Source organism: Cornus florida, unplaced genomic scaffold, assembly GCF_030987335.1.
Source record: "Cornus florida cultivar Cherokee Brave unplaced genomic scaffold, ASM3098733v1 CherokeeBrave_3.0.0_Hap2_Chr06, whole genome shotgun sequence".
Classification (NCBI taxonomy): Eukaryota; Viridiplantae; Streptophyta; class Magnoliopsida; order Cornales; family Cornaceae; genus Cornus; species Cornus florida.
In genome coordinates, this window is record NW_026775576.1 from 17,567,339 (window position 1) to 17,593,172 (window position 25,834).

Genomic DNA, 25,834 nt, shown 5'->3' on the forward strand with positions numbered 1-25,834 from the left:
ACAACACAATTAAACTACATAGCAACCCTTCACCAAAACATCCAAATGCAATGATCCCTTTCTCCTCAATTATCAAGACAAAAATGTAAATGGCCACGACAAGGACCGATGCTTGAACACGAAATATAAACAAGATAAGAGCCTCGACAAGGGCTTCACAACTAAATTAAACACATACACAATATTCACAATGCGAAACTAGAAGTCAAGAGACTTACCTGGGGTCCTCTAGACTTACAATTTGCTAGCAATCCCACGGCGAGCTTCGAGTCCCTAGAATCTTACAACACGAAGATGATCAAAACATACAAGGAATATTCACAAGACACAATATTAATAATCAAACTAAAATTAACCCTAGAACCTTGGTCGCTAAACAGTATGCAAGTCCCCGGCAACGGCGCCAAAAATTGATCGGTTGGTCAATTAAACATCAACCTTCGCAATAGCACGAATCATTGTAAAATAGGGCTATTGGTCGGGTAAGTCGAACCACTGGAACTGTGCTAGTTTAAGGCAACCTAAGCGTCTAGAATCGTTTTAGAATGATAAGGGGGAATAGGGTGTTTGCTTGGTTTGTCACTAAAGCTATGAAATTAAGATGCATAAAATAGAACTTGCAAGAATTTAAAAGAGATAAAATGTCGGTAAAAAAGACTAGAGAAGTAACTTCACCACCTACAATATAAACATGCTAGAATATGATTCATTCGGGGAAAAACAACATAAATATGTGGTTATGATAAGTAGTTACTCATGGTTACTACATTACCTTCAAAGGATTCATGGAATCAATAGGCAAGAACAATTTATCAAAGATTTTACATGCTCAATTACCTAAACTAAAGTGTAATTTAAGACATGTTCACTAAGCTAGAAATTGTCAAACCATCAATCACATGATAAGAGCACATGAAGCTAAGAATTAAGAATAAGCCATCAAAGGAATAACCTAAGCTATGGCCTATCAAATCTCTCAACAACATGCCATTAAAACCATTCCAAAAATCTCATCTTCATTGTCACCATGAAAATGTAAACCATACAACCATGAAAACATACATTCTAAGACAAGAAAGTAGGTCCAACATGATCATTAAATCAAAATCAATTCATTACATCAAGTAAGAGTTCTAGATTATGGAATCACCACAAAAATACATTATTTTTCCCAAACTAGAATCAAAAGTAAAGCATGCTTACAATGAGGGGTTCCATTACCTCCCTAGAGGAAGAGTTAGTTACACATGGGAGCCTTAGAATGAAGAAGAACCATGGATCCTCCTTCCATTTTCGAGCTCCCCTTTCTTGCTCCAAGAACTCTCCTTCCTTTGCTCTATCCTCCTCCCCTTTCTTCTCAAAATGAAGCTTAAGAGATAATGAGTGGCTTTGCTTCCCTTATCTAGATCACTTATCCACCCCAAAAGCTACCAACCAACATCTCCAACCACTTCATAAAGGAGGCAATCCAAAAGGGCTAAAATCTGAGCACAAGTGGGTTGAGTCGTGTAGAATTCTGCCCTAATTTCGAGTGCTCGAAATAGGGCCTCGAGCACTCGAAAATTGGGCAGAATGCCCTATGCTTGGTTTGCTCCGCCCGGACCTACTTTGGTAAAACGGCCATAACTTTGTGCTCCGAACTCCGAATGACAAACCGTTTGAAGATTTGGAAAGCTAATTCAGAGCTCTAAAAACTTTATGTTTTGGTGGAGATCCAATTCTCAGGTCTGGTTGGTCGAAGTTGAAGAACAAGGCAGACTTTCATTGCTGCCAGGCAGTTCTGAGCACCTCTAATAAGAAGATCATAACTCTCTGCTCCGAACTCTGAATGACGAACCGCTTGAAGATTTGGAAAGCTGATTCAGAGCTCTAAATCTTTCTTATGATGGAAGTCCAGTTCTCGAGTTTGGTAGGTCAAAAATGGTGAGCAAATCTGGATTTCACTGCTGTCAGAATTCAGCATTGCACCTTCCTATGTTCAAAACTCCACAAAGCATCATTTTTGCTTCCTTTTTGCAATTTAACATGAAAATGTGCAAAAACATACAATTGGAGATAATCTATATAAAATACACAAATAAATAACTTAACTAATGTAATTTAGGGTGCTTGAATATACAATATTCGGTGCTTATCAATCTTGAACCGGATCTCGACACAACAGGTTTAAGTGAACCTGGATCGGGATAGCCTTGCGCCTGCAATCAAACACTACCCTTCTTAATGAACGCCGGCGAGAGCCATAATTTGCTACCGTCAACATCGAGCAAGGATCCTCACCTCCACAAGGCGAAACCCCAACCACAAATCTCGACTGCAGCAAGGAACCACACTCAGTTTCAGCGGCGACTACTCACGACAACCACCGACGTCAGCAAACGGAGAACAGCGAACAGTGAAGACGTCCAAGAGAGGCCGGATCAACGGCGAAAAGTGATCCCTTCACGAGCTAGTACACACCCTAGCATCGCAGTAGCAACGTCAATAGCCGGATCTACGCTCTGATACCATGTTGTTTTTATAGATTATAGAGAGAGAGATAGTAGAGTGAGAGAGTAGGTGGTTGAGAGAGAGAGAGCTCTGATAAGAGAGGCGCAGCCCCTTTACTTCATGTTATAAAACCCTTACACATAACACAATATATATACAATACAAGAAAGGCCTATTTACATAATGGCCACAAACCCTATGTCTAATTACAATATGACCCCAACATAAATACCTATTTACATATAACTGTTCTAACAATACTAATTCACTATGTGGGGTGGTGGCATAAAAAAAATGGAGGTTGATATAAATTTTGACATTACTTTGCACAAAGTGGATGCTTTTACTTGAACCATAACATCCTTATTTATGTATCGATCATATTTTCTCAATTTTTCCTTTTTTATGAATTTATTCTCTTATAATGTTTATTTTCAAGAACAAAGAGGCCTAAGTTTCTCCTTGTTTATCATTCTCTAAGATATTTTTCCCTCTCTCTCTCTCCATATAAGTAGAAGTTTCCTTAAAGGTGCCTAACGAGGTGTAAACCATGAACATGTTATGTATATACAGAACAAACACCATACAACTATGTAGGTACAATTGTTTGGTATCAGATGACTCGCTTGATATTTAGATTAAATTGTAATTAATCTCACATTACACTATATAAGGTGATTCATTTCAGATGCAACACATTGTTGTCAGGGGCTTATTTGTTATTACTTATATAATGTTGGGGCTTATGTGTAATTTATGAAACCTATTATTATAAATATAATGTGGTGGAAGGATGAAAGTATTCTTTCATTCTTTCTCTCTTTCCCCATCTCTCTCTCTTTTTTTCTCATCCTCTTTCTTCTCTTTTTCTTCTTCTTATACTTTACTCTTGATTTTGATTATATCTTAAAGTCAACACACATGCCCTGACCTGAAACTTGAGAGTTGTTGTGCTAGCGGACGGATTTGGGTTGGGGTTCCCCAATCCCAAAGACCTATAGAGGAAGAATAGATCTACTTGTTTATTTTGATTGGTTTTAACTTATTTAATTTCTTCAATTAATTTTGTAATATCATTCAATCATGAAAATTAAGAATGCAAAAACACAAATTCAAAGCAAGTAAAAGGGATAGAAGACACCAAATTACTGACGAGGGTGACTGAGTAGAATCACATTTATAAAAGAATCATGTTGGGTTTTTTTTTAAATTTTTTTTTTTAAGAATTCTTATGTTTGCTTCTTTTCCTCTTTCTTTTTTCTGGTTTATGTACAGCTCTTGGGACGCGTTCGCTTTCTAATACATTTTACTTATCAAAAAAAAAAAAAAAAAAAAAAAAAAAAAAAAAAAAAAAAAAAAATTCTTATGTTTGCTGTCCTTGTATTAGGAAGGATAAAACTATTTCATTAGTATTAATATTGATTGGACTGTACAAGTCTATATGTCAATTAATATAAAGTATTGGTTTCATCTAAATGTGTTAGGGATGATTATAATCTATTGTTTGCTTGGTGATCCTAAAACACTGCTTTCCAGACTTAATTTTTTAATATGTATGATGAATAGGGAAGTGACTATTCCAATTTTTCATATGCAGGCCAGCCAAAGAGGCATCTTCTTACAACTGGATGGAGTGTGTTTGTAAGTGCAAAAAGACTCGTTGCTGGTGATTCTGTCATTTTTATCTGGTAGGCACATTTAGTTCCATCTCCATATGAGTATATATGTTTATGTTTGTCATTGGTGTTTCTGTAATTGGTACAAACTTTTACTCAAAGGTGGGAGTAGTCTATCTTTGCCTTTCTTTGCACACTTGAGGTATACTTGAAATCCAGGGATGGCTTTTAAAATGGTCTGTGTTGTTCAATCAACGTCTATGATAATGAGTAAAAGGATATGTCTTAAGAGTCTGAGAAGGTTGGGATTAGTTCTTACATGATTAACACCATCTGATGAGACTTGTTTCAAGATTGGGAATTTTCCTTGAATGGGTAGTACCATATATTTACTGCAGTCAATGGCGCAGCTTCTTCCCTTCTCCCATCTAAAATTTATTTAAATTTTAAAAGTTTTATTGGGAGCAATTTTATTATTTTTATATAAGTATATTTTATCGCATCAGGAATGAAAACAATCAGTTGTTTCTGGGGATTCGACGTGCAAATCGTCTGCAAACTATCATGCCTTCATCAGTTTTATCAAGTGATAGCATGCACATAGGGCTTCTTGCTGCAGCAGCTCATGCAGCTGCCACAAATAGCCGCTTCACCATATTTTATAATCCAAGGTTCAGTTTCTTCTAGTTCTACAGATATTAAATATTACAATAATCATGAATAGCATTAAACATCTTATTTATTACCTTGATTCAGGGCCAGTCCATCAGAATTTGTCATACCTCTCGCGAAGTACGCAAAAGCAGTTTATCACACTCGTGTTTCTGTGGGCATGCGCTTCCGGATGTTGTTCGAGACAGAAGAGTCAAGTGTTCGTCGGTAGGTCCTACCTTTCTATGTATGTATTTTTTCACACATTAACTCAAATTGATCTTCAAATAGACAATTCCGTGATTAATGCAATCATAGTAAGCAAAGAGGAAGCTCACGGAAGCCGTGCAACAGTTAATATTGTTGTTTACTGGCCAAAATTTTAAGGTCAGGAATTCATACGTTGATCCATGCCATAGCCAACATCTGTCTCAGAAGCTACCAACAAGTTCTATCACGATTATCATCAGGACTCCAGTAAATATCTGTAATTGTAGGATATGCTTCAACCCTGTTCTTTTGTGCCTATAGCTATCCAGCATGCTTTATGTTGTAAACCACATCATTTTGTTTCCTGCCTTTTGAGGAACAGCTGCATATTTTTTTTAGTCTATTAGGACGATAGGAAACTGCATTCCATCCAGAGCTGGGTTATTAGTTATTACCATGGTATTTATATGCGGTATCAGTTGCAATAGCAGTTGAGGTGTAATGGTTTCCTAATGGGAATCAGTTAGCCAAATGGTGATTTTTATCTATTGCTAGCGTGCCACTAGAAATTAATGAATATGTATGTTTCCAATAACATTTATTGCTTACTACTGAAACCCCTGTCCAATAACATTTATTGTTTACTACTGAAACCCCCAAAGACTTGATTTGTTTTAGGTATTGAGTTTTACATTTGTCCTTGAGTTGATGTCAGTTGGAAAGATTTATCTATTTTTAATAATTTTCTACTTTTCATGACAAAGTAAAAATTGAGAAGTCATATAATGTACCCAATGTAGTAATATCAGTTGATTGTGCTATTGAATATACTGTTTTAATTTGCTGTTCTTCCTCTTACAGTGAAATGCCTCTTTAGCTCCTCCATTTGACGGTGTGGCTGGAGCTTTGATCTTTCTAGTCTTATTTGTAGAGGTCAAATCCAGTGTGAAAATAGGGATTTTTAAGTTCAAGATATGGAATGAGTGAAAAATACAAGAAAATAAAAAGTAATAGTGTAATTTGAGGTATTTGATAGATTTGAGTGCTGTTTGGGTGACAAGGGGTCCTATCTTTCTGTAGACTGACATGGCCATGGTTATCACATTAATCATTATTTCTGCACATAGCAGCAACTTCTCGATCCTATAATGTCATTGAAAAACTTTATGTATCAGTATTGTTCAATTGTTAAGATGATGGTTATCATGCTCCAAATTATTAGTAGGTGTTCTTTCCCCATTTCATCAAATTCCTATTTGCTTTTCCCATTGTGAACTACTGTTACACCTTTTGGACTATAAATATTAATTAATATGTTATTATCAAATTTGGGTCGTGGCAGCTAGCAAAAACCAACTCTAACAAATAGTGCAATTCTTGAGAGAGAGAATTTTCTTTAGGAGAAAGTTTGTCGTGGCAGAGATGCGGCCGGAGTCTACTGCTCCGACCAGTCACCGGAGTCATTAACTCCGGTGAAATCCTCTGTCATTTTTCTTTTTGATTCCCCTTTCTCTGTTGGCTCTATGTGTTCGGTTATTGTTGTGTGGATCTGCTAATGAAAGTGCTGGAGAGTCAGAAGCAGTCTTATTTGGAGGTTGCTCGTTTACCTCGTCTGGATCTAAAAGGAGAGGTGGAACGGATTCCTTCCTCAAGGGATCATGTGTTTAGAGTGGACACTCGCAGTACTTCCTCTCGAGAACGTGTTCTTAGGGCTTGTCTGGTTGGGAGATTCGACAAAGAGGTGGGGTCTTTGGAGAACATTGAAGATTGGGCTACGAAGACTTGGTTGATTACGGGAGGAGTTAGGGTTAATTCTTTGCCGGACGGACTTCTGTTGTTCCGGTTCCCGTCGGTGTTGGACGCCCATAAGGTTCTGGATTGGGGCAAGAAATCTTGGGATGAGGCTCAACTTCTTATTGATCCTTGGTACTATAGGGTTGGGTGTTCCGGTTTGAGATTGAGGCACAATTTCCGGCGAGTGATTCTGTATGGTCTGCCGCTGCACCTTTGGTGTCAGAAGCTCTTCGTCGCCATTGGTGACGCATGTGGCGGGTTTAGAGATGTGGAGGCTTTCGAAATGAGTGATACGGTAAGAATTGTGATCACTGTGGCTGGGGGTGGTGTGATTCCGGCGAGTGTGGTTGTGGAGGATGGAAGATGGGCGTTCAGAATTTCGCTATCTGAAGAGATTGATCCGACAATGGTTCCGCTGATTGGGACATGTTCCGGAAAAGGCGATTCGGGCTCACCGGAGGTGTTGGCCTGCATCTCTCGTTCGGTTTACAGTCATGGAGGTGGGGATGGATCTAAGCCGGATTTCCAACAGATGGAGGTGCAGAGTAACCGGATCCAAGGTCAGGGACGTGTGAACAGCCACGCGCCTAAGGCAAGTGGAAAGGGGAAGGCTTCGTCTGGGACACGTGGTTGGAGGAGAAAGGATAACCGTTATGAGTGGAAGACAGCTACCCTTCCTCGTGCTGAGTCACGTGCTTCTCTTGATTTTTTAAACTGAACTTCTTTTGGGCAGGATGGTGTTGGGCCTAGATTACGTGGGACTCATGCAGCGGGATCAAAAGTCACTGGGAAGGATTCTAATGCGTGGGGTGGACCTGGGTCATCCATTGGGCCAAGGCGGTTCATTAAGTCTGTTCAAGGGGATGGCCGATCTAAGCAATCTGGGCCTCTCTTTTCCTCTGGACCGATTCAGGTGAAGACAAGAGTGGATAAAGGAAGGTTAGTTAAATGGGGCCCAAACAACCATCTCTCAATTTCCTTCCACAGTGGGCAGCCCATCACATCTTTAGAAGCAGATCAAAGCCATGGCATTCCAGAACCTGACTTGGTTACGTCACAGAGAGTTTCGACCTCACGTGTTTGGTCGAGGAAGGAGAAGGAGAATTGGGTGAAGGTGAGTTCGAAGGTGTCAAAAGGGGCTGGGGCTAGTTCAAAGAACTTCCGGCATGGGTCGTGCTGTCATAATCGACTCTTGGGTAACAGATTTGAGATTCTTCAATCTGGATTTTTGGGAGATGACGAGAAAGGCGAATGTGTCTCCATTAAGAAGGATGTTACATCTCGGAGTTTGCCGATAATTCCCAGTAAGAAATGGACTAGGAAGGACAAACAGAAATGGGTGGCCCGTAAGGTTTCTCATTCGTGCCCAGGTATGTCGAGTTCCTTTCATGCTCGGAAATCTGCATCTTCTTCTATTTCTGCTTCTACTCCCTCTTGCGAGTTGAATAGTAAAGGGGGTAAGATTGTTGATGGGAGGCATCATTTGCTTTCACCTGTTGTTGAGGCTGACTTGGTGGAAGGGTTGATCTCTACGGTTGGCTCGGAGTTTGGGATTGTTGGGCTGTCAGAAAGGGATGGGACGGTTTGCTTGTCTGGTGACTGGGATGTGGATCGACACTCTGTAGGGATCGCTGAGACTTGTTCGGAATTTTCCTCAACCTCTTGGTATGATTCTTCAGGGGAGGAGATGGGCAGGTCGGCTAAGCTTCGTTTGGGTGGATTGGTAGGGGTGTGTTCTTCTTTTAAGGGTGATCCAGTGGCTTGTCTGAAGGATCCTGTGCCTGATGTGGTGACTGTTTGTGTGGGTAAAGATATCCGCATTTCCCTTAGCGAGGAATCAGCTTCTTTTTTGGTGAAGGAGTTGCAGAAGCACAGATTTTCGATCGATGACCATACTGTAGATTGTAACCCGGTCCCGGTCCCAGTCACACAGAATGATGTGTTGGATTATAGAGAGGACTGGATATCATCTGTTGATGAAGCTGTGGAGGCCAAGGGAGGTATGGCAGATGGGAGCAGAATGGATCAGGGGAGTTCTCTGGATATGATTTTGTGGGAGGAGGAGGGTTTTGCTAATTTGGGGGTGGTGGACCCTTTGGCTGTAGTTCATCCAGAGGAGATGGGCAGCAAGGTGTGTAGGCAGGAAGGTGAGGACACTGGATTGGATTGGGTCAAGGCTAACATTGGGGCTACTTGATCTACTGGGTGTCTCATGCAAAGGAAAGCGGGATCAAGCCTTAGCAATCCTTCAGGCCACGGCAGAGGGGAGAGAAGGAGAGATGATTCAATTTTCCAGAAGGAGGAGTAGGAAGAAGAACCTGACGCCGGGAAAAGGGGAAAGGGAGCTAAGAAATCTGTGCTGTGATGTGAATTATGATAGGGTGAGTGGGGGGGAGAAGGAGAGGGGTAATGCTAAGGGAGGAGGGAGGGGTAGGGGGGTGTAGGGGATGATTGTTTCCTCATGAAGTTTCGAATTTTATCGTGGAATGTCCGCTGTCTAAACGATCCAGGCAAGCGCATAGTGATGAAGATGGCAGTGAGGAAATGGGGGGGTGCACTTGGTGTGTCTTCAAGAAACAAAGATTGATTCTCTGTCTAATCGTGTGGTGAAAAGTCTGTGGGGCAACCGCTTTGTTGAATGGGAGGCGTTGGATGCTGTTGGGACTTCAGGAGGTGTTCTTATTATGCGGGATAGGAGATGGCTGACTAAAGTTTATGTTTGCAGAGGGAGATTTTCTTTATCTTGTGCTTTTGTGATGGAGGAGGATGGCTTCACTTGGGGTTTTTCTTGGGTGTATGGGCCGGTTGATGATGTTGTGAGGGATAGTTTGTGGGAGGAGTTGAGTGGGGTGAATGGGAGGTGATCTCTTCCTTGGTGCGTGGCAGGAGACTTTATGTGGTTAGATCCCCGGCGGAGAGGTCTACAGTTGGCCCGTAGACTCAAGCTATGATGCACTTTTCTGATTTTATTGATGGCCACCAGCTTATTGATCTCCCTCTTGAGGGAGCTTCCTTCACTTGGTCCAGTGGAAGGGAAGTTCCAACTTTCTCTCGCATTGATAGATTTTTGATTTCAGGTGAATGGGAGGAGAAATTCCCGGATGTTGTTCAGGCAGTTTTGGCTAGGGTGACGTCGGATCACATTCCCTTGGTTTTGGACTGTGGAGGTTTGAGATCTCGCAGTACTCCTTTCAGATTTGAGAACATGTGGCTTCGTGCGGATAACTTCTAGGAATTTGTCCATTCTTGGTGGGAGGAGAATCTGGTGGTGGGTACATCGAGCCATATTCTTGCCGGAAAGCTTCGAATCCTGAAAACAAATCTTAAAAGGTGGAATAAGGAGGTGTTTGGGAGCTTGGTGTGGAGGAAGAACAGGGCTTTGGCTGATATTGCGGAGATTGATCGATTGGAAGGGGAGGGTGCTATTACGGAATCTCAACGTAGTAGAAGAGCAGCTTGCCAGGCAGAATGTGTGGAGATTGCTCTTTTGGAGGAAATCTCATGGCGTCAGAAATCTCGGGCATTATGGCTCAAAGAGGGGGATCGTAATACGAAGTTTTTTCACAGAACTGCTAATGCTAATAGGAGGAGTAATCATATTGGGCGGATGTGTGTGGATGGTGCAGTTTTGTCTTCGGAGGAGGAGGTGCGAAGTGCTATTGTCTCTTTCTATCAAAGACTTTATTCTGAGCCTCTTCGTTGGAGACCTCGTCTAGATGGTCTTCATTTCGATTCTATTTCTGCCTTGGAGAGAGATGGGCTGGAAAATCCTTTTTCGGAGGAGGAAGTGTTGAAGGCTTTAAAGAGTTGCAATGGTGATAAGGCTCTAGGTCCTGATGGTTTCACGATGAGATTTTTGTTGGAAAGCTGGGAGGTGGTCCGGTACGAGATTATGTGCACTTTTCATGAGTTCCATTCCACGGGGCGATTTGAGAAATCGCTTAACGCATCTTTTATTGCCCTTATTCCACAAAAGGGTGGTGCTTCTAATATCAAGGATTTTAGACCCATTAGTCTGATCGGGTGCATTTACAAGATCATTGCAAAAGTCCTTGCCTTTAGATTAAGGGAGGTCCTGGATGAAGTTATCTCTGAGTCTCAGAATGCTTTCGTTGGGGGTAGACAGATTTTGGATTCCGCCCTTATTGCTAGCGAATGTATGGATTCTAGACTTCGTAGTGGGACTCCTGGTGTTCTGTGCAAGCTGGATATTGAGAAAGCCTATGATCATGTTTGTTGGAATTTCCTGTTCAATCTGTTGGAGAGGATGGGTTTTGGTGAGAGATGGAGGAAGTGGATTGTTTCTTGTGTTTCCACTGTCAGGTTTTCGGTGTTGGTGAATGGCTCTCCTTCGGGGTTCTTTGGCTGTTCTTGTGGGTTGAGACAGCGGGATCCTCTCTCCCTTTTTCTTTTTATTATTGTTATGGAGGCCCTTAGCAAGCTGATGAGAAGGGCGGTGGATTTGGGTTTTCTTAGGGGTTTCAAGATTGGCCCTGAATCAGTTCAACAGTTGGAGATCTCTCATTTACTTTTTGCGGATGACACTATTGTTTTTTGTGAGGCTGATGTATCCCAGTTGAGGTATCTGAGATGTGTTTTGGTTTGTTTCCAGGCTGTTTCTGGTTTGAAAGTTAACTTGGGAAAGAGTGTGATTGTTCCTGTGGGGGAGGTTCAGGAGGTGGACACTCTGGTTGCTGTTCTAGGGTGTGGGACGCAACACTTTCCCATCTCGTACTTGGATTTGCCGCTGGGGGACTCGGCTAGGAGGGTGGGAAGTTGGAACCCGGTGATTGAGCGGGTCGAGAGAAGATTAGCGGGTTGGAAAAAACAATATCTGTCAAAGGGCGGTAAAGTTACGTTAGTGAAGAGCACTTTGTCAAGCCTTCCAACGTATTTTCTTTCGCTTTTTCGTATTCCAGCCTCTATTGTTGGAAGACTAGAAATGCTCCAACGGAATTTCCTTTGGGGGGGTCGCGGAGAAGAGTTCAAGTATTATCTTATCAAATGGGAACAGGTTTGCAGGCCTATTCGGTTGGGAGGGCTTGGAATAAGGAGATTGGCCCCTTTCAATTGTGCTCTTCTTGGTAAGTGGCTTTGGAGATTTGGTAAGGAAAGACACAGATTATGGAGAAGGGTTATCTCATGTCGCTTTGGGGAGGAGAGAGGAGGGTGGTCAGTTAGACCAATCAGGTCTGTTAGCGGAGTGGGGGTGTGGAGGGCCATTGGTAAGGGGTGGGATGCCTTTTCCAAACATATTAGATTCAGAGTTTGGGATGGAAGAATTGTCCGGTTTTGGGAGGATCCATGGTGTAATGATAGGCCTTTGGCCCTTTTGTTTCCCAGGCTTTTCAGGATTGCTGTTGACAAACATGCTATGGTTGCTGACTACTATCGCCTTGGTAGTGGAAGGTTGTCTTGGGATGTGCGTTTCCGGCGAGTTTTTCAGGATTGGGAGCTGGATGATGTCACTGGGTATTTGGCTCTCCTTTACGGACAGGAGGTGGAGGGGTCTGGGGCAGATTCCTTGATTTGGGTGCCTTCTTCTCAGGGGATGTTCCAGGTCCGGTCCTTTTTTGTGTGCCTTTCTGGTTTTTATGGTACCTCATTCCCATGGAAGACGGTATGGAGGTCTAAGGCGCCTCTTAGGGTGGCCTTTTTTGTGTGGACTGCAGCTTGGAGTAAGATTTTGACTTTGGACAATTTGAGGAAGCGAAGGCATATCATTGTTAATAGGTGTTGTCTTTGCAAGATTAATGGGGAGTCGGTGGATCATCTTTTGTTGCACTGTCCTGTGGCTCATGATTGTTGGAGTTTGATGTTTGGCCTGTTTGGTATTTATTGGGTCATGCCTCGGTCATCTCGGGAGTTGTTAGATTTGTGGAGGGGCCAATGGGTGGGGGCTCAGGCCAGAGTTTTTTGGAGGGTGACCCCTTTTTGTATTTGGTGTAGCCTTTGGAGAGAGCGTAATGGAAGATCTTTTGAGGGAAAGGAATCCTCCATTGGGGTGTTAAAATTTTCTATCATTTGTAATTTGTTTTGTTAGGGTCAGGGGAGAGACTACTCCTCTCTTGAGGATATTGTTGATTTTATGAGCTCTTTGAGTTCATAGGCTCCGTTTTGTCTTTGTATAGTTTGGGATGCGCTCCCCTTTTGAACGCTTTTAATACAATTTACTTATCAAAAAAAAAAAAAAAAAATTATCAAATTTAAAAAAAAAATTATCAAATTTGTAAATATTTTAATCAAATATATCTAATGTCGTGTTTCCTTCTTTTCCTTCTTATTCTCCTTTTTGTCACATATATCTTTCTTAAATACTCCCAATCCCTTCACCTACCCTCGAACAAATGAAAGGTTTAACTGGTAGCTGCTTTATACTAGCACAAATATGATTTTTTACTTGTGCAAGTATGACTTCATGCAGGTACATGGGAACGATAACTGGCATTAGTGATTTAGATCTGGTTCGCTGGTCAAGCTCACATTGGCGCTCAGTGAAGGTTTGTTTATAATTTAGAGCTTTCGATAATAATGAGCTTTCTAATGTGTTTCAACTGCTTGGAATCATATTAATTGTAAACTCGTATTTGTGGTGATAATTGAAATTTCTCCCAGCTCTAATATATGAACCTGAAGCATTGCATCATGAGTTTTTTTCTCTATGGATGTAGGTTGGCTGGGATGAATCCACCACAGGGGAGAGGCAGCCTAGAGTTTCCTTGTGGGAAATCGAGCCATTGACAACTTTCCCGATGTACCCATCCCCATTTCCGCTCAGAGGACTGAAGCGGCCATTGCCTTCTGGATTACCATCCTTCCCTGGTATGCTTGTTTAGACTATTGATGCCGAGATATTCACTATATTCTAAAATTTTGTCAAATTCAAATTCTATTTGTTCCTTCCTTGTATACTACAAATTTTCAGGTCTCAATGGTGGTGATGTGAGCATTAATTCTCCACTTCTGTGGCTCCAAGGTGATGTTGGAGACCACAAGATTCAGTCATTAAATTTCCAGGGATTTGGGGTAACACCCTGGATGCGACCAAGGCTTGATGCTTCCATGCTTGGTCTACAACCTGATATATACCAAGCAATGGCATCTGCCACGCTTCAGGAGACCAAGATTGTCGATCCTTCCAAAGATGGAAATCTATCCCTTCTGCATTTTCAGCAACCCCAAAATATTCCTGGTGGGGCTTCGTCTCTAATTAAGAGTCAGATGTCTCAGCAGTCTCAGTTTCAAAATATCTTTCTCCAGAGTGTTCCAGAAAATCACGCTCCATATCAGGCTGAAGGTCTGGCTCAGTTTCTGCAGCAACATTTGCATGATAGCCACCAATATGATGACCAACAGCAGCAAAAACAGCATCAACAACAGCAGCATCAAAAACTTCAGCAGCCCCAACTTCATCTACAATTTACTGATCATCAACAAAATCCAAAAGCCAGATCTTTGTCTCAGATTGGGTCAGCTACTCAGTCCCAGTATTCATCTCTCCAGACAATCTCTCCGATATGCCAGCAGCAAACCTTTCCTGATGCCGTTGGGAGTACTGTAACCACATCTATTATCTTTCCCACACAGAGTCTCTTATGTTCGATCTCCCCAGAAGAAACGTCCCACATATCCCACCTATCCCACCTACTTAATGTGCAGGGATCTTACAGTCCAGTCTCTTCTTTTTCCTCATTACCCAAACAAGTTGCAGTGGAACCTCAGGTTCCTTCTGCAGTTGCTCAATTTGTACTACCCCAGGAGGAAGAATTAGTGACCCCCCACTCAAAGATCTCTGAGCTCTCTTCTTTTTTGTCAGCATGTCCTCCTAAAGAGTATCCTGACTATCGAAGTGTAACCGATCCCCAAAGCAATTTCTTGTCTGGGACTAACATGGACTCATCTCTTATACAGAATGGGATGCCAAACCTAGGAAATAGTGGCAGCGAGAATGAATCTTTGTCTATGCCATTTGCAACATCTAATTTTTCGAGTGCTATGGGAACCGACTTTCCACTTAATTCAGACATGACAACATCAAGTTGCATAGATAAATCATGTTTCTTGCAGTCCTCTGAAAATGTGGAGCAAGTGAATGGACCAACTGAAACCTTTGTGAAGGTGAATAAGATCATCATTATTTATGGCAAGCACCATTTTCTCAATTTATTCTCCAAATAATTACAGCAACAATTTGTCCAGCCCTCTTTTGTGGTGACAAGCGCCAAAAAAGATTTGGATTTTCTGAAACAGTTCATATGGTCATATATTTGGGCACAACCCAGTGTGGTCTCCATTTGTTGAGGGTTCTGGAAGGGGTAGACTATATAGTGGGTACAAACTAAATTTGGCATTATTTGCATATAATGGTTGCCTGTTGCCATTAAAGTGGAACCAGCATTCTCATGCTTCGTAGCATGAGCTTCTGTCACTGCACTTAGCTATGGCCCCTATGCATTCGTGTGTATGTGTATATATATATGCATACATATCTTTGTACAAAATTTTGGCACTGTTTTTCTGTTCTGGATTGTTGCCCTTATATTCCAGAAGTTGATCAAATTGGCTGCCTATATTATTTGGTTGGTTCTAGCTTGGAAGGCTTTTCAGAGTGGAGAAACATTCTAGATAAGAGTGTATGTTCACCTCAATATCCAAGTGGATGCCCCTTTTAGTCAGATGATGAGTGGTTGAACCTACAGTAAATCCACCTTTCTTTCTCTAATTGTTTATGCTCTAAATCAGTTACTATACCCTTCTCTTAATGCTTTACAATAAGTGGTTATTTTGGTTGGCCCAACTTATGTTTGGCCTTTTCTTCTTCTGATATTTTTTCATTATTTATGTGGCTATACGGTTCTCTAATGCAGAATTATATGTTACTGCTACTCATTTGTGCTGGTTGATTAAAATGGTATAATTCTGACAGGTTTACAAGTCAGGGTCCTTTGGACGGTCATTGGATATCTCCAAATTCAGCAGCTATCATGAGCTGCGTCGTGAGCTTGCTCAGATGTTTGGCCTTGAAGGCCAGTTGGAGGACCCTCAGAGATCAGGCTGGCAGCTTACATTTGTTGACCGAGAGAATGATGTCCTTCTCCTTGGTGATGACCCTTGGCAGTAAGTCTAGAAACAATTTCTTGCACTCTCTTATTTCCAAGTTAATTGTCAACTCCCAGGTCACACTTCACAGCCTAACATTATTCTGCTCTTACCCTGTTCTGACAAAATTTTCTCAATCCTCTAAGAGGCTTCTTGTTTGGTGATACTAGCTGACTGGAAGCCTGGTTTGGGTTGCACCAACATTAAATGGAGGGTGTCACAGATCAATGCTTAAAACACCTCGGCTTTGTTTCTCGCTGCTTTATACATAAGTTCACTTAGTGTTGTATCTGTTCTGCCCCTTTTGTATAAAATTTCTGATTGAAAATGGTTCATGTCATTTTGATTATTATCGGACTAAATCTCCCCCTCCCTTAGAGGTTGATGGATCTAAATATATGAGAAGTCTGATGGCCTGGAATCTGGCTCCACTTTGGAGCCAAATACTATGTGGCTTGGAATTAGAGTAAATATAGTTCGTATAATATCATCTGACTCTTGATATGATCCATTCATAGAGGCCCACAAACAGAATATGATAGTTCTAATATGTGGGAACTCTATTCGTTTGGACCGTTTGGTATACTTTTCAACTTTGGTGAGCTTAGAGTTATATAGCATTACTGTGGATGTCGGCTAGGACGGCATCATTAACACCAATGAGACATAGTCCAATTACGCACAAATATAAAGTGTTTCTACCTAATGTCATGGATCTAGTTGGTGGGATTTTGGTCCTGCGTTCTATCTTGATTAATAGTTGCTTTCATTTCCTACCAGGGAGTTTGTAAACAACGTGTGGTATATCAAGATACTATCACCGATTGAAGTGCAGCAGATGGGCAAAGGACTTGATCTTTCGAGCTCTGGCCCAATGAACGGGCTTTCCAGTAATGGCAACAGCTGTGAGCTGACAGCGTGCAGAAGTAAAAAAGATGGTATAAGGTCTGTTGGGTCACTTGACTACTGATGACTGGCTTAAAAATTGAACGGTGAGTTGTACCTTATTATCTACCATTGGCCTTATTATTAGCAATACTTTGTTTCGGTCAATGGGATTTAACGTCGGGGTTAACTCCTGCAGGAAGCTTGTATGTCAGATCGTTACTGTAAATTATAATATGATAATATTTACATATCTTCTTCCAGATATATAGATACAACTGCCAAATCTGTTGGTAGGGTGATTGATATTAAGAGTTAGGTGCTGGTTTAGCATCTTGTGATTTACTAAGATGGACATTTTTAAAAGAAATTGAACAGGATCTTTGGACCATGAGCCAGTGGGTCAGATTTTGAGGTTTATGCTAACATTTTCAGGTTTGGTCGTCTGAAGAATGTTGAACAAAATTTTTGAAGCTTGCGTAACTTGAAAACAACTTGAATTTTTCTTAAGTATGCATCTGGAAGTCATACATCACACTGTAAATTTGTATGCGTGCATATGCGAATGTGTATTTGAGTAAACAGTGTGTATGCATATACATGCACAGTGTGTGTGTGAGTATTATACACAGGATTTATACGTGTGTGTATATATAAGTGTCTATACGTCTACACATATTTTCATACCCTTTCATTCCAGGATTTGCTTGCTTGCATTCTGTAGATAGGGCCTTAGCGCCCCTTCATTAAAAACTCAAGGAAAATATGACTATCTAACGGTAGCTTGTTTGTACGTATGCCTATTTGGCAACCCCACGATACTTTACTTGATATATATCTGTTTAGAATCGTACATAATGCATTTTATAAAAGTGGGCAAAATGATTTCAAATTTTCAACTCTAAAAGATTTTAGACAAAAATACGTTTTAGTGTGAAATGTTTTTACATCAAAACAAACACAGCATTACTTCAAATTAATTTCTTGATAAAAAGAAAAAAAAGAAAAAAAAAAAATGATAGTGACAGTGTGTTTGGTTGGTTAAAAATGAGAGAAAGGAAAGAATAGGGAGGGATATCGTTCTTCAATTTTCTATCATTTTACCATTTCCAAAAAAACTTGAGTTAGATCGCTTTTTCATTTCCATTCAAGCATTCTTATGTGTTTTCACGCCCCTTTGAGACTCCCAAAAATGGACAAATTCCTTTTCTTAGGAACACATACAAGATTGTCACTACAAAAAGGATAATGGTAACCCCAACATTAATTACCTCATTTATGAATTTCATAGAGAAGATAGGGGGAGAAAGTATAGTGTTTAAATAGTATTCTCATAATCTCAAAACTGTCCTCAACAATTAAAAGGAGAAAATTATTATTCCACCCATATTCCATCTATTTTAAAGGACATAATAATAATTTGTGTGTTATTCTTTTCTTCTTCTTTTTTTTTTTTTTTTTGTAAGTCATATCCAAACAAGAATAGTATCATTTTTTTTCTCTTCTCTTTTATCTATTCAAACATAAATAGATATTATTACTATCATTTGTTTTATTTTTATTTTTTTATATATTTTTCATAACTAATACTATAATTTCTTTCATTTTTTCTCTAATGTATCCAAACAAAACCGACAACTAAGGTTCTGAAGAATAAAGAGTGTGTGCACGTAGTTCTCAAGAATAAAAACTGTGTGCGCAAGCGTGCGCATAGAGAAAATGCTAAGAAAAAGTAGTTGATTCAATCCAATGGTTCAGCATGTTACTGCAAAAGCATGCTTCCTTGTTTGCCACAGGACTTGATCAAAGTGACCAATTAAGGTTCTAAATCTCTAATTGGTTTAAGATTTTTTTTTTTTTTTTTTCAAACCTGTGAATCTCAAACCAATTATTATTATTATTATTATTGTTATTAATTTTTGGATTAAGTATTCATACAAACTTTTGTTTACGCCGAGATTTGAATAACTCTCTCTCTTTGAAGATGGAGAGTTTATAAATTTTTTGATATTATAACAAGAAAAATTTCTCGAATCTTTTCTTTTTTCAACAAATGAAGACCACGATCAAATCAAAAATATTTATGACCTAGTTAGTAGAGCTAGAAAATTCGAATTCTAAAGTGAAATTTCTATTGTCCATGAACAGGCATCCAAGGCTTATAAATACAGCCTCAAGGGTGAGTGGAGGGGATCATACTTTTATTACACAGATACGTATTGAGAAATCCCTCCTCTTTGTTCTACCAACCTTTAGCCCGAAGTTTCGTTTCGCGATCCTAAGAAATCAAAAGATAAAAGCAAGTTGAGCACTAATAAAAAAAAAAAATTCAGATTACTTTGTTTGGTGTAATTTTTTCATTTCTATGCATTAAATTGGGAGTTTTATTGCTTATATTGCTCTTAGTTATGTGTATATTTATTTATCTCACGAATATTGTGGCCGTTTGACACCTTAGTTGTCACATTGGTCATTCTTTTATACAAAATCTCTACTATAATTACATGACACCTTAGTTGTTATGATAGCTATAGTCATTTTATTCATCGACTCTTTATTTTTCAAGTACTTGCTTCATGTGTAAGCCATAATGCCAAAGCATCAAGACTGTCATGAGATCATTAAAATCCGAGATATTCTCAAAGGCATGAACCTTCTTTACTCCTTACAACTCCTCTCATAGCTTCATTTGGAGTACTCATACTCGTAATCAGACTTCTTTACTCCTTACAACTCCTCTCAAGCCATATTGCTCACACGAAGAAAATTCTATTTGATACATGTACTACATGGATGACACAGCACCAAAGCCCTCCTTTTTATTTATTATTTACTATTATTATTATTATTATTATTATTATTTAAGCCAATAAAAATACTGATGCATCACTTCTCATTTGATTATTATTATTACCATTTTTCTAGTAATGTAAGCCATGTTATTGCAAGGCTGTGCTACACATCTAACATTTTTTTACACACCAAGGATATTTTATAGATATATTATTGATCCTTTTGTTGGCGGCTAACTATAGTTGAAAAACTTACTGATAATAATTTAGCAAGTCCCTCTTTGTGTAATTGTCAAGTTATGTTTTGTTCTATGGTTCTCTCTCTAATGAATGTAATAAGGATGTTGTAAAATTCTATGGAGGAAGGTTGTATCACTATCAAGAAGCCACCCTAGGAATAAAAGGGACTCCAAAATTCATAAATTTTGAGTTTAAATAATTTATAGATACCCAGATTTTTTTTTAAGGCTTACACAAGGTATTAAAGTAAAGTGTGGATTTGTTACCAATTACATTTCATCCTTTTAAATTTCTGAAACTCTAAGGCTCCGTTTGTTTTGACGTAAAATATTCCTTTTACAAAATATTTTTCTTTTTTAGGTAAAATATTTTTTTATTTTTACTTTGTCGGTGTTTGGTAAAAGTCTATATCGAGGTTGAGGTCGAATCCATCGGGCGGAATATGTAAAATAACTTATTGAAAATTGATGAAGAAGTTATTTTTGTTAAATTTTAATATTTTTTTTCTTCGTAAATATTTTACAACAACCAAATACCAGAAAATAAAAAAATATTTTCTTAAAAAAATTTTACGTCCAAACAAACGGAGCCTATATTTTAAGTACTTTGGCCTGTTTATTTATTATTATTAGTATTATTATTATCACTATTATTTTATTATTATTTTAAAAGCTAGCATTCAACCTTCATATTAACTAGGGTGTAACTCATAAAGTTGCAGTTCCAGCACTAAGACTAAGATATAGTCTGTCAAATGACCCATTAAAAATAATGTGACTTTTCTTAAAGTAACCCCTCTTTAATTCCTTATATTCTTAAAATATGAAATACTATTTTATTTTCAAATCATATTCTTTTCTAAAATAAAAATTTTCTTCAAAGCTTATACTCAAATTTATTTTTTTCAAAAAACAAACTCATCTATGCTAAGTCTTTTAAGAATTCTTAAGTTCATTTCTAAAAAAGACTTGCATGTTCTAAGTATATATATATTAGGGCCATTATTTTTCTTTGCTTAATAAAATGTGCTTATAAAAGTATTGATCTTACCTTTCGTAGATAGGGTTAAACTTTCAAAGATATATTTAATGGGGCATCTTTAGATGCTACATTTATACTTATTGTTGATGCATAAATCTACATGACCCGATCCAACATTGTTTCCTGCAACAAAGAGAGATGCTGATCTTTGTCGACACCGATGTGGTGCCTGCCAAAGGTTCTCCGACGATCCAGTCAGTAATGGAACCTATGAAATTTAAGCAGGAAATATATTATTTAATTCTTACGTACCTCTTTGGTTTGACAGAACTATGCACTTTATAGCAAGTAGACGTCATCTGTTAAGAGTTGTTAAGATCGAGGAGATTTTTTGGGAAGTTAATATATCCCTTTGAATTTGAACTTTGGTTATCACTATTTAAACCTGTTCAACCATCTTTATTCGTATCGTTAAAATACCCTAATTCAAATTATCCTTATCAGTTGCCCCCCATTCTCGAGCTTGCTTGTCAAGCGTTCGGAATGTCAACACAATTTTTCTTCTTTTTGTTGGGTCGAGTTGTTTTTAATCAGAGCTAAACATATATTATTGCTTCAATCTTGTTCCTTTATCAATGGAAGTTGTTGTACTATGCTAATCCTCTAGAAGGAGTAGTTATTCCGAGTTTTACTTAGCTCGTTTGGTTAGTAAGATAAGTAAAATTTGTCGAACTTCACTTAGCTCACCTTTAATAAGAGAAGAGTATTTTACGAGCTTCACTTAGCTCACCTCACCTTTTAATAAAGGAAGCATATTTTACGAACTTCACTCAGCTCGCCCTTTATAAGGAAAGTATATTTTACGAGTTTCACTCAGCTCGCCCTTTATAAGGAAAGTATATTTTACGAGCTTCGCTCAGCTCCCCCTTTAATAAGGGAAGTATATTTTACGAGCTTCGCTCAGCTCGCCCCTTAATAAGAGAGTAGGCTTTTTTTGAGCTTCATAGACTCACCCTTTAATAGGGAAGTAAACTTTTACTAAGCTTCATGAGTTTCTCCCTTTAATAGGAGAGGTTGATTTTACTGAGCTTCATAAACTTCTCCCTTAATAAGAGATGTTGATTTTACTAAGCTTCGTGAGTTTCGTCCTTTAATAAGGGAGATTGATTTTATCAAGCTTCGTGAGCTTCTCCCTTTAATAAGGGAGATTGATTTTACTAAGCCTAGTGAGCTTATTCCTTTAATAAAGGAGGTTGATTTTATTAAGCTTCGTAAACTCGTCCCTTTAATAAGGGAGGTTGATTTTACTAAGCTTCATGAGCTTCTTTCTTTTATAAGGGATGTTGATTTTATTAACCTTCGTAAGCTTGTACTTTTAATAAGGAAGATTGATTTTATTAAGATTCATCAGCTTCTCCCTTTAATAAGGTAGATTGATTTTACTAAGCTTCATGAGCTTCTTCCTTTAATAAGGGAAGTTGATTTTATTAAGCTTCGCGAGCTTTTCCCTTTAATAAGGGAGGTTGATTTTATTAAGATTCGCGAGCTTCTCCCTTTAATAAAGGATGTTGACTTTACTAGGCTTTGTGAGCTCATCCTTTTAATGAAGGAGGTAGACTATTTTGAGCTTCGTGAGCTGTTTTTTTTTCTTTTTTTTTTTTTAGAGCTTCATGAGCTTCTCCCTTTAATAAGGGAGGTTAATTTTTCTAAGCTTCATGGAATCAATTTTCTTAAGCTTCAGCTCGTCCCTTAATAAGGGAGATAGATAGCCATGTCGTGAGCAATCTGTTTTGTTTTGTATTTTTTTTTTTAAAAGTAGGACATAACCACCACTATGTTGTTGTCGTTCTCTAGTGGGTTGCAAGCAGTGATTTGGTTGCTAGCGATGCTCACCACGTTTGTGATAATTTCATAACACGTCAAAAAAAACAAAAAAAAATCCCACAAGAGTTGAATCCACACAGTGTCTCAAAAGTTGCTAGATATAAACTAGCATCTTTAACTAGGGTAAAGTTTAGTTTACAAATGTAACCATTCATATACTCAACCTCAACCACACATCATTTAGAGAGCTCCTGTGACGGCCCAAGTTTTGTAAAACCCGCGTCAGTGATGACCAAAAGATGACCCGATAACGGATCCGAGATGCGGAAGCGAAAGGTGAAACAACGGTCTCTAGAGATACAATGCGTCTCTAAGACACCAATGTGACCCTCAATGAGGTCATGGAACCCAAAGGAAAACAAATGCGGAAGTGTCATTTCAAAAACGAACAAAAAGGAACCTAGGGGCAAAATGGTCATTTTGTAAAAAAGTGGATTCAAGTGCTATCGAGCACACCACTGGGAAGAGAATGAAAAACTAATCATGATAGACTCAAGAATTTCATTATTCGGAGTCCGGACGAAGGAGAAAGGTCAAAAACAAAAATGATGTCGTGGCGGCCCGACGAGGGCAGCCCACTACTGCTGCAACTGAGAGTAAAAATGGACATCTAAACGGACTTTTCTGGAAAAACTCAAAGAAGAAATCCCCCCCTAAAATCAAGTTTCCTACCCCGATTGTGAACAGAAACAAAAAAAAAAATGCATTGTAAAATGCCCAGAGTGCCCCCAAGAAAATCTAGTCAAGGGGTAAAAATTTCTGCGAGCTGCTGCCCAAGGAAATGAAATAGGGCTTCGGGAGGTTTTTAAATTACCTAAATTGAAAATGCAATCTTAAAATACACCCACAAGACCCCCGGATGTTTCAGATCGGTAGTCACACTTTTCAAAAAAAAGTCGATGAATAGTACCAAGTACATTTGCACTAAAAATCTGCAAAACCTGGCAGCAAGGATTTTTTGGACAAATATGAATTTTTGAGGGCCAAGATGGCATTTTCTGGAAAAACACAAAGAAGAAACCCCCCTTAAAATTGAGTTTTCTACGTGACTCACAAGGAAAAATGAAAAAATGCATTGTGAAATACCCAAAATGCCCCTGGAACAGAATATGGTAAAACTCCCTAAAAATGCTACTTAGAGTTTTTGTTTCATCAAAGATGGTGTTGTTTGCCAAAATGAGTATGCAAGTGCATGCAATATGATAAAATAGATGTATCAACATGGCCTAAAGCCTTTTTACATTCCATTAACAAGTTTTAGCATACAAAGCCTCCATAGCTGATAAAAATACATTTTCAAGCAAAATATGGCACCAATTGAATACAAGTGCAAATATAAACTTGCTTGGCCCTTGGCCTCATGTCCTACATGTCAAATGCATTAAAAGGAGTGTACTTATGTACACTTTACATACGTAGAATCAAAGAATACAAGTTTGATACATAAAGCTACCAAACGATCCAAGGCAATGAAATCTTCAAGTCTCAAGCCCTGTACCTGAAATATATCCCAGTAACGTAGGAGTGAGTAACATAAAGTTACTCGTAGGAGATGAGCATACATCGACCTAGCGTTTTACAGTTTTATCACCTTAGGGTGAAACATGTTAAAGGGGCTCATGCCACCTAACGTCTATGTCAAGTGAGACTCAGGGATCATCCTAAGCTACCTTAAAACATTTCTAGCATAATCACATTGTTCATACAATTCAAACAATATGGAAACATGTTATACAAAGCAACAAGATATAGATTTTCAAAGTCTTCAACTTGAAATCCAAGATACGAAAACAACAAGAGTGGGTTATGCCACCTAACGTCTATGTTCAAAGTGAATCTATAGGATCATTCTTAAACTACATTTGAACATCAAAACACAAATTATGATATCGATGCAATTTAACCAACATTGGAACTTCCAATACAACACTTAAAGCATGATTTCTCAAAGTTAACATCTTGCAACTTAAAATGAGAAATCAAACAAAGAACAACAAGTTACGATATCATCTAGTTATCGACTTGAAATGAAATACGAAATCAAACAAAGTGGATACTCGGACGTCACGCCGGATCAGACCTACAACATAGTTACTTTAGGGTTCTTAACCCATGGGTAACCTCCCTATGTGCACACTAGACTATATAGAGGGACAATCCCCCGTACTAGAACCAAGTCCTAGCCGTAGCCAAACAACGACATCCCCAAGTTTCCAAAATCAACAAATTGTGCAACAACGTATATATATATATCAACATGTATATACAAGATATCAACTATTTACCAAGCACAATCCAATTTTGGAAACTTTTACAATACATGCTCAAAGTCTACAACTACTATGGCATGAAAGATGTCAAATAAAAAGTGTGCAATTCCTTACACATAGCAACAATATATTCAATAAGGAAAAACATATTCTCATGAATATAAAAGTAACAACTATGTTATCCAATGCTCAAAAGTAATCAAGTGAACATACACCAAATCCAAATCCATGATTTAAATATAAAAACAACTTCCAAAATGCAATTAAATTCATGGAGTAATAAAATATAATTTAATTAAACATAAATAGTTAAATTCTCTAAATCCCAAATAACCTCAATTTAATATATTTTGAAGGACATGTCATGGTCATCACATATATATCATCAAATGACAAGTTAAGTAACTAAAACACTTAAAACAAAATTAATCAAGCTAATTAATTAATTTCCTCTAGATTTTTAAACAATTCCAAATGCCCTCAATTTAATCTATGTTAGAGAACATACCAAGGCCTATCCAAATATCACATTACATCATGATTTCATGTTTGCTATCACCATGTGAATTAAACTTTCACAAAAGATAAATATTAAATAAATTTTGTAATTCTTATCCAAATGCCCCAAATTTAATATATGTTCATCAACATACTAAAACTTAATTTCCTAGCATGTCACAATTTAATTCCATATTATACACAAAGCCATATGAATTAAATCTCAAATATAGAAATTAATTAAATTAAATTCTAAATCTTAAACAAAACATGCTCACAAATTGTATATGCTCATATAACAATCAATACAACATAAATATAATCCTAAGACACCCCCTACCTCAATTTGAGATGAAAATCTCAAAAGCCATCAAAACTAAACGGCTCCGAATTCGACGAAACTCCTAGGTTTTGTCGGGGACAG

General features: G+C 38.5%; 1 protein-coding gene across 2 annotated transcripts in view; it reads left to right on the forward strand.

The window, feature by feature from the left end:
- LOC132311138 (auxin response factor 6-like) overlaps window positions 1-17,136 on the forward strand; it is a 38,352-nt gene extending 21,216 nt beyond the window's left edge. For both annotated transcript variants that reach the window (XM_059808879.1, XM_059808880.1), the window contains 8 exons: window positions 4,088-4,178; window positions 4,613-4,777; window positions 4,863-4,985; window positions 13,186-13,261; window positions 13,433-13,583; window positions 13,687-14,879; window positions 15,688-15,878; window positions 16,641-17,136. In XM_059808879.1, coding sequence (XP_059664862.1) covers window positions 4,088-4,178; window positions 4,613-4,777; window positions 4,863-4,985; window positions 13,186-13,261; window positions 13,433-13,583; window positions 13,687-14,879; window positions 15,688-15,878; window positions 16,641-16,830 — 2,180 coding nt within the window. In that variant the 3' untranslated portion in view covers window positions 16,831-17,136. The remainder of the gene's footprint in view (window positions 1-4,087; window positions 4,179-4,612; window positions 4,778-4,862; window positions 4,986-13,185; window positions 13,262-13,432; window positions 13,584-13,686; window positions 14,880-15,687; window positions 15,879-16,640) is intronic.
- The last annotated feature ends 8,698 nt before the right edge of the window (window positions 17,137-25,834 follow it).